The 12,431-nt window shown below is 39.2% G+C and overlaps 2 protein-coding genes across 2 annotated transcripts; both read left to right on the top strand.

The window, feature by feature from the left end:
* Nucleotides 1-274: 274 nt before the first annotated feature.
* Nucleotides 275-3,504, top strand: LOC112705691 (nitrate regulatory gene2 protein). Its single transcript, XM_025756601.3, has 4 exons — nucleotides 275-1,156; nucleotides 1,283-1,482; nucleotides 1,585-1,808; nucleotides 2,615-3,504. The coding sequence occupies exons 1-4, from the start codon at nucleotides 1,096-1,098 to the stop codon at nucleotides 3,360-3,362; spliced, it is 1,233 nt and encodes a 410-aa protein (XP_025612386.2). The 5' UTR covers nucleotides 275-1,095; the 3' UTR covers nucleotides 3,363-3,504.
* Nucleotides 3,505-3,916: 412 nt separating this feature from the next.
* LOC112705690 (serine/threonine-protein kinase BSK1) lies at nucleotides 3,917-8,548 on the top strand. Its single transcript, XM_025756600.3, has 9 exons — nucleotides 3,917-4,816; nucleotides 4,906-5,041; nucleotides 5,951-6,084; nucleotides 6,260-6,365; nucleotides 6,565-6,650; nucleotides 7,304-7,492; nucleotides 7,683-7,853; nucleotides 7,930-8,043; nucleotides 8,123-8,548. The coding sequence occupies exons 1-9, from the start codon at nucleotides 4,379-4,381 to the stop codon at nucleotides 8,369-8,371; spliced, it is 1,623 nt and encodes a 540-aa protein (XP_025612385.1). The 5' UTR covers nucleotides 3,917-4,378; the 3' UTR covers nucleotides 8,372-8,548.
* The last annotated feature ends 3,883 nt before the right edge of the window (nucleotides 8,549-12,431 follow it).

Below are 12,431 nucleotides of genomic sequence, written 5' to 3'. Positions count from 1 at the left end.
TTCCCCATAATATAATGGCTTTGTTCACATTCACATCCTTGTGTCATAATCATCTTCATCACATTGCCTCCATACATATACTAATAATCCATAAAATTCACTATGCATCATTATGAATCACTTTGAACTTAATGAAACGAAATGATGATGATAACATTTGGATTGTTTTACTCATATTCTTTATGATGGATCAAAATATTCAAAAGTCTTTCTCCTTTTACCTTTGGCAAATAATTATTGGTATTAATGGCATGGTTTTCCAAATGTGATGATTACGCATCAAATGCCACTTATCTCCTTACCGGTCCACTCCTAAGTCATTCCAAGTAAATAGCAATGGGCTGCAACGGCTCAAAAGTGGAGAGGCTTCCGGCGGTTTCGTTGTGTCGGGACCGTTGCAACTTGCTCGACGACGCACTCTTTCAAAGCTACGCCCTCTCCGATGCCCACATGGCGCACATGCACTCCCTCAAAACACTTTCCTCTGCCATTGTCTTTTTCTTCCAACAACATTACTCCCCACCTCCCCCTCCCACTCTAACTCCAATAATCAACGGCTGCGATGGTGCCTGCAAGAAATCTTCCTCTTCCTCTTCCGATGACTCTGAATCACGCGTCCTCTTGCATTCTGAATCAGATGCTCAAGATATAGACGATAGCCAGACAGAGTTATTCATCACTGTAAGCCGTCACCATGAGTATCTCAACTACCATACTCATGATAACGTGGCTTTCATGCATTACGTACTCCAATCTCCGCCGCCTCTGCCTTCCCCTCCCAGCACCTCACGCTGGGAATTCTTCAACTTCTTCGAACCCTACGACGACACTTACTGTGCCACTGCTGACGTGGCAACAAAAGAAGAGAAGGATGACACTGAGAGGGGAAAGGTCGCGACTCACCACGAGTCCTTGAATGAAGCTAAGAAGGAGGAAAAGGACGAGAAGAAGAAGAAGGTGAATGTGGAACAGAATGAAGGAGTCGAAAATAAGGAAGCTAGTTTGACAGAAGAATGCAGCGGTTACTCCGAGAGAGTGAAAGAGATTCAGATTCTATTCTAGAGAGCATCCGATTCAGGCAATCCACTTTTGGAAATGCTTGACGTTGGGAAATTCCGTTACCACAAGAAACTTGCCTTCCATTATTCTTACATAGGCAAGCCTCCACTTTCTATATACAACATTTACTCTACTATTTTTAATTGTTATTTTATTTATGATTTTGATCAAATTAAATCCAGCATAAGTGGGATTTATTAATTTTTTTTGGAGATAAGTGTAGCAGTTTCTTCGTGCAAGATAAAGAATCTGTTTACTCACTCGTTAAATTGCACGGAGAAGTCATCACTGATTGGGAGGACAATGGCATCTGAGCATCAAGCTCAAGCAACCGATAAAGACTGGGGCCATGGATATGGGAATCTCTGCTCCACATTAAAGATACTCTCTGTGTGGGAGAGGAAGTTATATCATGAAGTCAAGGTACTTTATTTGCCCCTCTCTAATGATTCAAAAATGAGAGAAACTTATGACAGAGACACTGGTGTTCTTCCTTTATTGATGAAGTTCTTTTTCGTTTTTCAGACCGAGGAGAAACTGCGCATACTTCATCAGAAGAACTGCAGGGAGTTGAGAAGAATGAATAAAAAGGGTGCGGATGCACAGAAAGTCGATTCTGTGAAAACTTTGATTGGGATGTTAACCACAAAAATGAATATTTCTATCCGAGTTGTTGATAGGATATCTAATACCATTAGTAAGTTGAGGGAAGAGGAGTTATGGCCGCAGATCAACAACTTCATTCACATGTAAGTCATCAATATTAATTAATCATAACTAATAAATCCAAGCGAAATTGCTTGTACCTGCGATTTAGTTTTGTATGAAGTTGAAAAATGAAGAACCAAGTGCGCTTGGTTCAAGTTTAATTTTTCAGTATTTTTGTCTTCAAGAATTTGTGAAGGAAAAGAAAAGCTGATAAAAATAGAAAATAAGATTAAAAATAAAAAGAGGACCGTTGATGGAAAAATATGTATCATGTGTCATGTGTGTATGTGTATTTATGATTACAGCTTTTGATAGAGGTGTTACTGTTTTCTACTTTCTTGTGTGGTGAGTATTGAGTACTGAGTACTGGTCTGCTACAGCATGCAGCAACCTTGGCCAGTCTAGTAAGCAAAGAGGTCCATATCCTAGGAAGTAGTTATAAGCCTATAACCTGTATCCAAGAATTCATGACAATGATGGCCTGTTGATTATATTATAGTGGGATATGATTGGGGGAAGAATAAACCTTGGATTGGATCAACCGTGAGAAAGAGAAATCACACAATTGTTGGTACCTTAACTATGCTATAATTTCTCATAACTAGGTACATTTCTATTAATTTGACTATCTTGGCCAATTATACATGTTACATTACCCTTTCTCTTGGAATCAATCTTGTCCTAGTTGCTAGAAAATACAACATTATTCTACCTTTTATGTGAAGAAAATAAAAAAGCCGATGTATATTCTATATCAAAATACTTGAGGGAGCTTTCTAACTACTCTTCTATTTTCAGGTTCATTAGTTCAGATAGTTCGTTCTTAAGGTTGGTATCGTATTTTCAGGTTTCTTGAGATGTGGAAAGATATGGCAGAGTGTCATCGACGCCAATATCAGGAAATTGTGAAATCCAAAACTCTAGATGTATCTACATTATTGGAGAAGCAGTTCGACCAGGCTCAAATTGACGCAGTAATAAAGCTCAAGTGTGAATTACAGAACTGGAATATAAGCTTCTCAGATTGGATTCAAGCCCAAAAGTGTTATGTGAAAGCCTTGAATAGTTGGCTAGTAAGGTGTCTATTATATGGACCTGAAGAATTACCTGATGATGATACAACTACCATCTCTCCGAGCAAGATCGACGCGCCACCGGTGTTTGTGATCTGTAACAAATGGTCACAAGCAATGGATAATCTCTCGGAGAAGAATGTAACTGGAGCCATTAATGGATTCATAGTAAGATTGAATGAGCTCTTGGAGAAGCATATTATAGACGTTCGACAAAGTTTGATATCGGACAAGGAACTTGAGAGAAAAGTGAAGATTATGGAGAAGCAAGAGCAAAAGATGCACAAGATAGTGCAGGCTCGCCAGAGAAAGATGGCTGCAATTGGAAGAGACGAAGAGAATGAGACCCTGTTCAGAGTGGATCATGGTGATCTTGTTGATATCAAGGATCATAGCCTGCTATCAAGTATGAAACATATCTTTGCTTCTATGGAAAGGTTCACTGCTACCAACGCTGGCTTGTATCAAGATCTTTGCCAACAAATTAACCATGTTTTGGGACAATCCAATGAAATTCACTAGTTGTATGTTGTATGATTGAAGAATTTATTGAACGTAATTCTTTTTTTTTTTTGGTGACTTATTGAACGTAATTCATCTCATGGCTACTGTATCTCAACTTAATTTTATCAATGTACATATAGAGCTAGCTCATTGCCTATGATTATTATTTGATTTAATAAAGTAAATTTAAATGATGAATGTACAATAAAATAAATTACGGATCCTTGTTAAGAGATGAGAAAAAAGCGAAAAAAAAGGTGGACCTACGGACAGCAAGGTACGTAATTAATGGTAAAAGTTAAATAGTGCTTGCAATTTTTTGTATATATATGTAAATCTTTTAATACATTCTTTTTGAGTTAAAAAAAAAAACAGACAATGAACAATACTGATACGGAAAAAAGGGAGAATTAATTAATAATTAATAATAGCTTTTAAAAAGAGGAACTAATGGTTAGCATTGATAGGAAATATTAGTAATAATAGCTTTCGGCCCAAGGGTGACCTTTATGTTTTTGAAATATTTAAATATAGTGGAACCCAATCTAGCATAATTGGGTCTGGCGTCTGGCGAGATTAAGAAAGTGGAGTTGCTTTAGATGTGTAAATTCGTAATGACAACAGACAAGAGCATTTAACTAACTAAAATGAAATTAAGGGGAAGATGTGGTGAGATGGAGGAGGGGTGCGAAAAGACAAAAATAGGGCTGAGGAAGAATAAAACGGACAACTGGTGTAAGAAAGAAGAGAGGAGAGAGAGCGACAGGGAGGTTTTGTCAGTGCAGACAGAGAGAGGACGAAGGAAAGAGAAGAGAGAGATGAGATGAGAGCTCCAGTGAAGAGGAAAAGAAAGCTGAGCCTCTTTTCCTAATTATTTTAATTAATAAACAATATAATAAATTAATAACATCTCTCTCTTTCTCTCTCTTTCTCTCTCTCTCTGAAGCACACGGGTGGTAGTGCTGTCTGTCTGTGAGGCCCATCTTGCCTACTTGCGCTGTTCTTTTGTCTTCCTCTTCTTTTTCTCTCTGTGTATGCGTGTTTGGGTGTGCGTGTGTCTGAAGAAGCTGCTTCAAACACACTCACACCAACGGAAACATAACGGAGTTTACGTTATCTGCTTCCAACTAATGGGTTGTTGCCAATCTAATTCGAGCCGTCATAACTACCCTCGTCCGCTTACGGTTGCTTCCTCCCCTAACGGCGCCAACAACAATAACAACAATAACACCGTCGTTACTGGTGCCTCCGCCGCTGCCTCTGCCGCCCTAGACGTCCCTCCTTTCTCTGAGTTCTCCCTCTCCGACCTCAAATCGGCCACCAACGGCTTCAGCTCCGATCACATCGTCTCCGAGAGCGGCGACAAAGCCCCCAATGTGGTCTATAAGGGTCGCCTCAACAATCATAACCGACGTTTGATTGCCGTCAAGAGATTCTCCAAATCGGCATGGCCCGACCCCAAGCAGTTCGCTGTACGCGCCACAAAAGAACCAATTTATTCTCTTTCCTTTTTCATTTTTCTTTGATTCGTTTGATTTGAGTTTTTGATTCATGGCTGCAGGATGAGGCTTGGAGTGTTGGGAAATTGAGGCACCCTAGGCTTGCGAATTTGATTGGGTATTGCTGTGATGGGGATGAGAGGCTTCTCGTTGCAGAATACATGCACAACGACACTCTCGCCAAACATCTTTTTCATTGTATGTCCCTTCTTCTCCTTCCTTTTTGCGATTCATGTGTTTGAAGAAATGCTTACTCTGCTTTCTTACACCTGAAAATGATTGATTGTTCCCGGGTTATCTTTTTCTTAGGACCTGGTTTGCCCTAATAGACTGCAACAGTTTCTCCTTACTAAATTCATTACCTTTAGGATTCTTAAACTAGCCTAGCTTTTGTGGCAATATTCAGATTTTGCTATTCTATAGTGTCTTTGGTTTAGACTTCAGAGGAATGAAACAATTTTGCTTCTTTAGAGTTAAGATAACATTGCGGATAGGATTACCTTGTCTTCCATGTGTTGTTCTGGAAATGATATTTATGCCCAGAGATTGATATATACAACTACATATTTTCTTTAACTTTTTATCTTGTGACAAAATCTTATTCTTTTGCTTCTTATTCTTTTGTTTTCGGGGTAACATATATAACAATACAATTAGCTACTTACCTTCTTATTCATAATTGTCTCTTTCATGAGTCATGCCCACTTCATTCTTTGATTGAATTGCTCAAACTAGTGAATTGGGCATCCATTCTCTGCAATTTACGTGTAGAAGGCTTGGAGCCAGATTCCACAACTTTTTCCTATTTGAGCCATTTAACTTATTTATAAGCAGTTATCCTCACATATCGTCCTATATTAGTTATTGTGAATAGAACTCAAGTTTTATATCTTGTTCTGAAGTTTTGGTTTGTGAAATGTTATTTCTCCAAGATTCCAACTTATGCACGATTTACTGCTCATGATATATTTTAAGTATCATCTTCACAAATGCACCTTCTGTATTATTTACCTATTTTTTGGTGCTATTTTCTGCATGAATTCATTGAAACGTGGATTGTCTATTACTCTAGGTTAACCCTGCAATTTTTGTCCCCATCTATTATAGGGGAAAATCAGACAATTGAGTGGAGCATGCGATTAAGAGTTGCCCTGTCCATCACACAAGCATTGGATTATTGCAGTAACAAAGGTCACCCATTGTACCATGATCTGAATGCCTACAGAGTGCTATTTGATGAGGTACTATATGGCAATTCTTTGTTCTTGCTCTTCTGAGGTTGACAGTTTTTTGTGCTATGACATATATATAACTGATAAGTGGTTCCAATGTTTGTGGGTTGGAAACTGCTATCTCTTGCGAAGTGGCCATCTGTATTCTGAAACAAAATTTGACAGGGTGTTGATGTTTTTGCAGAATGGTGATCCGAGGATTTCATGTTTTGGGCTGATTAAGAACAGTAGGGACGGAAAAAGTTATAGCACGAATCTTGCTTATACCCCTCCAGAGTACCTGAGAAACGGTTGGTGCCTATTTTCTGTAATGTTGTATTGCATAGTATGTTTTGTTGCTACATAGCAACATTAATTAAACTTTAGACATACTAATATTATCATAAATAACATGTAAGGAACTCAAGTTAATAATACTATATATGATGATATAGATTATGTGGTTGGTATTTTGTAACTTCTGGTGACAGCTATTATGTGTCTTTTCAGGGAGGGTGACTCCAGAAAGTGTAATCTTCAGTTTTGGAACTGTGTTATTGGATCTACTAAGCGGCAAGCATATCCCTCCAAGTCATGTACGTATTCTGTAAAAAAATGTAAAGTTCTATTTAACTCTTGAATATTGATCTTTAAATGATTTAGTAGTTCTACCAATTATTAATGCCATTATTATGGTAAGCAACTTTATTCCCCTTCCTTCCTCTGCACAAAGTCCAATTCATCAACTGCTAATGGAAAATAGATTTTGTTTCTTGACATAATATTTCTGCATCCATGATTAAGCAGTCAGGAGTTAAATCATTGCCAACTCAAATCGTTGATAATCAAATAAAAATTTCTGCACAAGGTAAAAGAGGATGAGTGCATCATGCTTTAAGCCCAAAAAGATCTTGCTTATATGGGTATCTTTTTCCTGTGTCTTTGCAGTTGTCTTAAGCTCTTAGCTTGGTTTGGCTCTCGACAACGTGAATATTATTTAAAATAGTAAAAGAAAACAATAATTGGCCTTTTTAACATTTTGTTTTTGGTATGCCAAGAGTGAATAGGCTGCAAAACTTTTGGTTGGAAATATTAGCACAAGGACCTGGAATATATCTTTTTTTTTTTTCAGGAAAAATATTATACAATTGTTTCATTCTGCACTTTTTCTTCTTCAATCCATTGGATATGCTTTATATATGGTTATTTTCCATATAATTTACCGGATGATTATTCTTTGTTGATGCAGGCTCTTGACATGATAAGGGGTAAAAATATTCTACGTCTAATGGATTCACACTTGGAGGGAAACTTTTCCACCGATGAGGCAACTGTGGTTTTCGACCTTGCCTCAAAGTGCTTGCAATATGAACCTCGAGAGCGGCCCAAGATCAATGACCTTGTTACAACTCTGTCCAGACTGCAGAATAAACCCGATGTGAGCCTCTTTTTATTCTTTGGGCTGTCCATTGTTGTGTGATTGGCTTCTTTCTAGTAGTTTCTTTGGGTTGCCGTCACCTGGAAGAAGGAAAAATATGTGCTTTTTGTGTTCTTAACATACAATTACAACTAATTGATTGCACTGGCGACGATGATAGACTAACAGTTAGAGTCCCTTTTGTTCTCAGGTTCCATCATATGTCATGCTTGGCATTCCAAAGCACGAGGAAGCACCAGCACCGCCAACTCCCCAGCATCCTCTATCTCCAATGGGTGATGCTTGTTCTCGCATGGACCTTACAGCTATTCATCAGATATTGTTGATGACACACTATAAAGATGATGAAGGAACTAATGAGGTACTTAACTGAAAATACACGAGTTTTCTATTGTTACGAATGTTAAATTAACTCTCTCTTCGTTCACATGTTTTAGTTATCTTTCCAAGAATGGACTCAGCAAATGAGGGATATGTTGGAGGCAAGAAAGCGGGGCGACCTGGCATTCCGTGATAAGGATTTCAAAACTTCAATTGAGTGTTACTCCCAGGTATGATAAGAAAGGTTATATTTGAAAGTTCAAGAAGTGTACTTGTTGGTATCATATCGATTTGATTTAAATCATGCAGTTCATTGATGTGGGAACCATGGTTTCCCCAACCGTTTATGCGCGGAGAAGTCTTTGCTACCTGTTTTGCGATCAACCGGATGCTGCGCTGCGAGATGCAATGCAAGCTCAGTTGGTCTATCCGGACTGGGCGACAGCATTTTACATGCAGGCTGTTGCTCTGTCCAAATTAAACATGGATAAGGATGCAGCTGACATGCTGAACGAGGCCGCTTCCTTAGAAGAGAAACGGCAAAGAGGAGGGAAATGATGTTAGCTTCATAACCTTTCATTGTATTAGCAACCAAAACATGTGTATACTTTTTAAGTTGGAAGTGGATTTCATTTGTGGGAGGAAGAACGATATTTCTATTCGCGTAAGCTGCTGTGCTTGTTTTTCTCTCCTCCATATTATATTATATAATATTTAATTGATTCTTACAGTGTACATGTCTGTGCTTCTCTTATATCACTTTTTCTTTTTCCTTTTCTTTTTAACATTATACTACAAATTCGATTCTGTGCCCGAGTATCAAAATATGCAGCATACAATTCGGCGTTTCCATCAATAGAGACTCGTGAACTTTTTCTCCATCGGAAGTTGGGAAAGTTTGTCAAGGATGTCTATGTGAGTAGTGATCATTTGCGTTGCCATGGGATAAGCTGTCTCTCTACCAGCTAGGCCCCGTAGTCCTCATGATATCGCTTAGTTTCCATGGATTAATTATTTCTTCGATTAACAGGGAAAGATTAACAGTGAAAAGAATAAATAGTTATTTCTAACGGTGAAAGATTCAAATACCGACAAACAAACAAACAAACAAACAAACAACAACAAAGCCTTGTCCCACTAAGTGGGGTCGGCTACATGAATCAAACGGCGCCATTGTGCTCTGTCATGTATCATGTCTACAGAGAGACCGTTTACATGTAGATCTCGTTTGACCACCTCATGGATGGTCTTCTTAGGTCTTCCTCTGCCTTTTGCCCTTTGTCCATCTTCCATCTCATCCACCCTCCTGACTGGATGTTCTATCGGTCTTCTTCTCACATGTCCAAACCACCTGAGACGCGATTCAACCATCTTTTCCACAATGGGTGCTACTCCAACTCTCTCCCGTATATCTTCATTCCTTATTTTATCCAATCGCGTATGACCACTCATCCATCTCAAGATCTTCATCTCTGCCACACTCAGCTTATGTTCGTGCTCTCCTTTAGCCGCCCAACACTCCGTACCATACAGCATAGCCGGTCTTATAGCGGTGCGATAGAATTTACCTTTAAGTTTTAAAGGCACTTTTTTGTCGCATATAAAACCAGATGCACTCCGCCATTTTGACCAACCTGCTTGGATCCTATGATTTACATCATGTTCAATCTCTCCATTATCCTGTATGATGCACCCAAGATACTTAAAACTTTTAACTTTTCGTAAGGTGTTCTCTCCAATTTTCACCTCTATATTGGAGTTTTCCCTTCTCAGACTGAACTTACATTCCATATATTCCGTCTTGCTACGGCTTATGCACAGACCATACACTTCTAGAGCTTCTCTCCATAACTCCAACTTCTTATTTAGGTCTTCCCTTGACTCTCCCATAAGGACGATATCATCGGCAAAAAGCATGCACCATGGCACAGGCTCTTGGATGTGCTCTGTGAGCACTTCCAAGACTAATGTGAAAAGGTATGGACTTAAGGATGATCCCTGGTGTAATCCTATACCAATAGGGAATTCCTCTGTCACACCACCTTGAGTCTTCACACTAGTTGTGGCCCCATCATACATGTCTTTAATTGCCCGAATATATGCGATCCTTACTCTCCCCTTTTCTAAAACCTTCCATAAGACCTCCCTTGGTACCCTATCATACGCTTTTTCCAAATCAATAAACACCATGTGTAGATCCCTTTTATTACTACGATACCTCTCCATCATCCTTCTTAATAGGTATATCGCTTCAGTGGTAGATCTGCCTGGCATAAATCCAAATTGGTTCTCTGTTACTTGTGTCTCTTTTCTCAACCTCCGTTCTATCACCCTTTCCCATAACTTCATAGTATGACTCATAAGCTTAATCCCTCTATAATTTCCGCAACTTTGTATATCCCCCTTATTCTTGTAGATAGGTACCAAGGTGCTCTTTCTCCACTCATCAGGCATCTTCTTTGACCTTAAAATCTCATTAAAAAGCTTGGTTAACTAGTTGATGCCTTTTCCTCCAAGACCCTTCCAAACCTCAATCGGGATATTATCAGGTCCTACTGCCCTGCCATTTTTCATCTGCTTTAGAGCCTCTTTTACCTCGAAGTCTCGAATCCTTCAATAGTAGTCAAAGTTTTGATCTTCTTCCCTTGTGCATAATCGACCAAGGCTCGGAAGAGTCTTCTGTCCCTCATTAAATAACTCGTAGAAGTAGCTCTTCCACCTTTCATTAATCTTCTCCTCTTGAGCCAACACCTCTCCATCCTTATCCTTTATGCACTTAACCTGATCCAAATCTCTCGTTCTTCTTTCCCGGCTCTTTGCAATTCTATATATACATTTTTCTCCTTCTTTCGTGTCCAAAGACTGGTAGAGACCCTCATATGCTCTTGTTCTTGCTTCACTTACAGCCACTTTTGTCTCTTTCTTAGCCGCCTTATATTTTTCCCAGTTATCTGCATTGCGGCATAAAGACCACTCTTTAAAGCATTCTCTTTTTATCTTTATCTTTTCTTGTATACTCGCATTCCACCACCAGGACTCCTTGTCTCTTGGTCCTATTCCTTTAGATTCACCAAAACTTTCTTTTGCTGTTCTTCTAATAACTTCTGCCATCTCCCTCCACATCTCTTCCGCGCTTCCATTCCCATCCCACCTTGCCTCTTCTCCTACCCGTCTTAGGAAGCTTCTTTGTTCCTCACCTTTCATCCGCCACCACCTCGTCCTTGGGTTCTTCGTATGATGTCTTTTCCTCAACTTTTTCTCAACGCGAAAATCCATGACGAGCACCCTATGTTGTGTTGTCAAACTCTCTCCCGGGATAATTTTACAGTTAATGCAAAATTTCCGGTCGACTCTCCTCAACAAGAAGAAGTCGATTTGAGAGCTTGTCATGCCACTCTTATAGGTTATAAGATGTTCATCTCTCTTTTTAAAACATGTATTTGCGATGAGAAGATCAAAAGTTGAGGAAAAGTCCAAAATAGTTTTACCCTCGGCATTGATCACCCCGAAACCATGGCCTCCGTGAATACTCCCATATCCAGTCACTTCTCTCCCAACATGGCCATTTAAATCTCCTCCTAAGAAAATCTTATCTCCCAAAGATATGCCTTGAACCAAACTCTCTAGATCCTCCCAAAACCTTATCTTGTGTTGTTCGTCCGAACCCACTTGCGGTGCATAGGCGCTAATCACATGAAAAGCACCTCCCTCCACCACAAGTTTGATAGAGATGATCCGATCTCCCACCCTCTTGACATCAACTACGTCCTTCTTCCACTGCTTATCCACAATTATTCCAACTCCATTCCTATTCTTCACCTTTCCTGTATACCAAAGTTTGAAACCAGAAGAATCCAACTCCCTAGCCTTTGCACCAACCCATTTCGTTTCTTGTAGGCACATAATGTTAATCTTCCTCCTTGTCATGGTATCCACCACCTCCATGGACTTTCCTGTTAGAGTGCCTATGTTCCATGTCCCAAATCTCAACCTTTTGTCGCTTTGACCTTTACCTTTTCCTTTGTGAACTAGCTTATTTACCCTCGTCCGTTCACGAAAACGCGAGAACCCTTGCTCATTTAACACTACATCCGGGCACCGATGCAGCGGCTCTTGCTTTGACACCGTACTCGAGTCATACAGCGCGTTACTTCCGGGTAACGACCTAGCTTTAGCGCAATAATGTCTTTGATTCATGTCATGGGGGGTTCAGCTATATTTTTACGTTGGTTGCCGAAGACCTAACACAACCCTCCTCCTTTATCCGGGCTTGGGACCGGCTATGTACCAAATACCGACAAATTGATCATAAAAATACTAAACGAATTTTATACTCAAAATAAATGATATTTGACAAAAATATTCCATTATTAAATTTTTGTTTACTGTCTTTAAAAAAACTCGTTAAATTCCAAAATTAACTCTAACACTAATTATCTTCAATCTTCACCCCTTTGATCTTTTTCTACCATTTTTTTTTATAAAATTGTTCATCAAATACAAACTTTTCAAACCCAAAAATCTACCCCAAAACCTCTTCATTTTCTTTCATTCCCATATAATAAAACGAAAGCCACTGAAAAACCACCCCCACACAAGCAAATAAATAGGAAAAAAG

The sequence above is a fragment of the Arachis hypogaea genome, chromosome 8 (genome assembly GCF_003086295.3).
Source record: "Arachis hypogaea cultivar Tifrunner chromosome 8, arahy.Tifrunner.gnm2.J5K5, whole genome shotgun sequence".
In the NCBI taxonomy this organism is placed as follows: Eukaryota; Viridiplantae; Streptophyta; class Magnoliopsida; order Fabales; family Fabaceae; genus Arachis; species Arachis hypogaea.
This window is presented reverse-complemented; position numbering and strand designations above follow the sequence as displayed.